This window comes from Pistacia vera, unplaced genomic scaffold, assembly GCF_008641045.1.
Source record: "Pistacia vera cultivar Batoury unplaced genomic scaffold, PisVer_v2 Contig358, whole genome shotgun sequence".
NCBI lineage: Eukaryota > Viridiplantae > Streptophyta > Magnoliopsida > Sapindales > Anacardiaceae > Pistacia > Pistacia vera.
The window spans coordinates 34,084-37,981 of NW_022196177.1; the positions used below are offsets into that span (position 1 = coordinate 34,084).

General features: G+C 24.6%; 1 protein-coding gene across 1 annotated transcript; it reads right to left on the reverse strand.

The window, feature by feature from the left end:
• Positions 1–565: 565 nt before the first annotated feature.
• On the reverse strand, positions 566–898 carry LOC116139704 (secreted RxLR effector protein 161-like). Its single transcript, XM_031425358.1, has one exon. It carries the CDS (start codon positions 896–898, stop codon positions 566–568), a length of 333 nt encoding a protein of 110 aa, XP_031281218.1.
• Positions 899–3,898: the final 3,000 nt, after the last annotated feature.

Sequence of the window (3,898 nt, forward strand, 5' to 3'; positions counted from 1 at the left end):
ATTTACAACCCAAACAGAGAACTCAACACCAGATTCTTAACTCCACAAAGAAATGCAACTCTAATGGACAGATTATCTGTAGATTTACACATACACACACAAAGCCCTATTCTTGAACCCTAACCAAATAATTTTGGGGAAGATTTCAATTGAGAGAGTGAGAGAGTGTTCCGCGAATGGAAGAGACTTCATCTTTTAAAGGTTTGACCAGTCTTCTATTTTCAGCCATCAGATTTCTCACAAACCAACGGTCAAGATGTAGAGTAAACTTAAGCCAATACGATAGCGTATAAGGCTTCAAGTATAACAATCTCCACCTTGAAGCCTTATCCCTTCCACAGACAGCAACATACAGGTGCAGCAAGCAATTCACATACTCCTTCTCAACTTTGGGAGTCAGTTGATGTGAAAAAGGTTCAAGCAGTGCTTGAACTTTGCAGTAGTTACAACTTTTGTTCCCATATCAGATGGGTTTTCTTCGGTTGGAATTTTTAGTAGACTCGGTTTTCCTTTTGAGATTTGATCTCGGACAAAGTGGTACTTGACATCCACATGTTTTGTCCTTTCATGATATCGGGTTCTTACTTAGATGAATGGCACTTTGACTGTTAGAATACACAATCACAAGTCCATCCATCAAGTTTGCCTCTTTCAAGATCCCCTGTAGCCATATTGCCTCCTTGAATGCATCAGTCACTGCCACATACTCAGCTTCTGTTGTGGACAGTGCTACCAATGGTTGAAGTTGGGATTTCCAGCTGATGCAGTTTCCACCTAAGGTAAAGTAGTAGGCTGTGGTGGACTTCCTTGAATCTTGAGCTCCTGCAAAATCAGAGTCCACATACCCAACAAGATCAAGTGTAGAGGTTCTTTTGCAAAAATCTAATCCAACATGCATTGTAGTGTTAATTTATCTGAGTAACCATTTCAAAGCAACCCAGTGTTCTATTCCTGGATTAGACATAAACCTACTTAATAATGATATTGCAAAGGAAAGATCAGGCCTGGTGCTTATCACTTAATACATGATAGATCCTATGGCACTAGAATAGGGTATATTTTCCCTTTTAATCTTATCTGCATCGGTTTTGGGGGACTGCATTTTGCTCAATGTAAAATGTCCTGCTAAGGGTAAGTTAACAGTTTTAGCATCAGTCATTCCAAACCTAAATATCAGTTTCTGCAAATATGGCAATTGATGAAGTTTCAATCTATTTGCCTTTCTATTTCTGTCAATCATCATCCCTAAGATCCTTTTTGCAGACCCTAGATCTTTCATATCAACCTCAACACTCAATTTTGCTTTTAGTTCATTTATGTGAGATTTAGACTTGCTTATTAACAACATGTCATCTACGTACAATAGTAAATACATTGACATGTTATTTGTACAGGCAAAATAAAAGCAGTTATCAAATGCACTCCTAATGAACCCAATTCCCACTATGAATGAGTCAAACCATAAATTTATGCAGAAACTAGTAATGTTATAATTAAATAAATGATCATACTACAATGTAAATTGTAATATTATAATTAATTAAATAATCATACCATAAATTTATAATATAATGTTATAATTAATAAAATTATAATAATTTGATTAAGTATTGTGTAAATTAGTAAATTACTAATATTTATAATATAATGTCATAATCAATTAAATAATAATTTAATTATGTAATGTTATATTAATTATATGATCATACTATAATAGTATAATGTAATGTTATAATGAATTAAGTAATCATACTATAAATCTATAATTTAATATTATAATTAATTAAATTTCAAATCATTTGATTAATATACTAATGTTTATAATGGAATGTTATAATTGATTAAGTAATCATATTATAAATATATAAGGTAATGTTATAATTAATTAAATTTTTAATCGTTTAATTAAGTAATGTAATAATATAGTAAATTAGTAAATTACTAATGTTTATAATGTAATGTTATAAATTCATAACTAATTATGTAATTATGTAATCATTTAACTATGTAATGCTATAATTAAGTAAGTGATCATAATATATAATGTAATATAATAATATTATAATTTAATTGAGTAATTATTTAACTATAATGTAATGCTTAATTAATGTTTATAATGAAATGTTTATAAGGTAATGTTATAATTAATTAAATTTCTTATCATTTAATTAAGTATTGTGCTAATGTTTATGTAGTAAATTAGTAATTACTAATGTTTAAAACATAATATCATAACTCATAATCAATTAAGTAATCATTTAATTATGTAATGTTATATTAATTATATGATCATACTATAATAGTATAATGTAATGTTATAATGAATTAAGTAATCATACTATAAATCTATAATTTAATATTATAATTAATTAAATTTCAAATCATTTAATTAATATACTAATGTTTATAATGGAATGTTATAATTGATTAAGTAATCATATTATAAATATATAAGGTAATGTTATAATTAATTAAATTTTTAATCGTTTAATTAAGTAATGTAATAATATAGTAAATTAGTAAATTACTAATGTTTATAATGTAATGTTATAAATTCATAACTAATTATGTAATTATGTAATCATTTAACTATGTAATGCTATAATTAAGTAAGTGATCATAATATATAATGTAATATAATAATATTATAATTTAATTGAGTAATTATTTAACTATAATGTAATGCTTAATTAATGTTTATAATGAAATGTTTATAAGGTAATGTTATAATTAATTAAATTTCTTATCATTTAATTAAGTATTATGCTAATGTTTATGTAGTAAATTATTAATTACTAATATTTATAATATAATGACATAATCAATTAAGTAATTATTTAATTATGTAATGTTATAATTAATTATATAATCATACTATAATGTAATGTTATAGTGAATTAACTATTAAGTAATCATACTATAAATTTTTAATGTAATATTATAATTAATTAAATTTTTAATCATTTAATTAAGTTTGTACTAATGTTTATAATAAAATGTTATAATTGATTAAGTAATTATACTATAAATCTATAACGTAATGCTATAATTAATTAAATTTCTAATTATAAGTCAATTAATTAACTATTTAATTATGTTATAACTTATAAGTCAATTAATTAAGTAGTAATCAATTAATGTAATGCTATAATTAATTATACTATAAATCAATTAAGTAATGTTATAAAATTATAATTAATTAAGTAATCATTTAACTATAATGTAATGTTATAATTGATTAAGTATGATATTTAACTAGTAATTAAATTTATTAATGTTTATCAATTTATCATATATAATTAATTAATTACTAATTTATTATAGATATACTTAGAACTTGATAATTGAAGTAAATAACTAAATATATTATTACTCAATCAAATATACTATTTTATTCAAAAATAATTCTTTTAATAACATTAAAAATGTAAAACACTTTTAATTGGATCATAATTCCAATTATTCACTTAATTGATCAAAACTTTAATATTAATGTATTATAATATATTAAAGCTTTTAATATGGTGTAATTTATATGTAATAAGTATAATTGTATTCGTATATTTATTTAATTAGGTTATTCTAAAAATTTAACTTTTTCTATTTTAAATTTTTTTATATGTAAAATAATTGAAACTCCCCCATTATTTACATTTCACAAATATTTCATTATAGTCCAGGTTCCAAAATAGGTTCTAAACAGATTCCAAAAACAGGTTCCAAAACAGGTTTCAAACAGGTTCCAAAACAGGTTCCAAAGTAGGTTCCAAATAGGTTTCAAAACAGGTTCCAAACCGGGTACCTCCTACAGGTTCCAAGCAGGGTACCCTTTTTACAGGTTTCGGTTTCGGTTCCGATTCCTCCACATACAAGAACCGGAACCGGAACCGCACAGTAG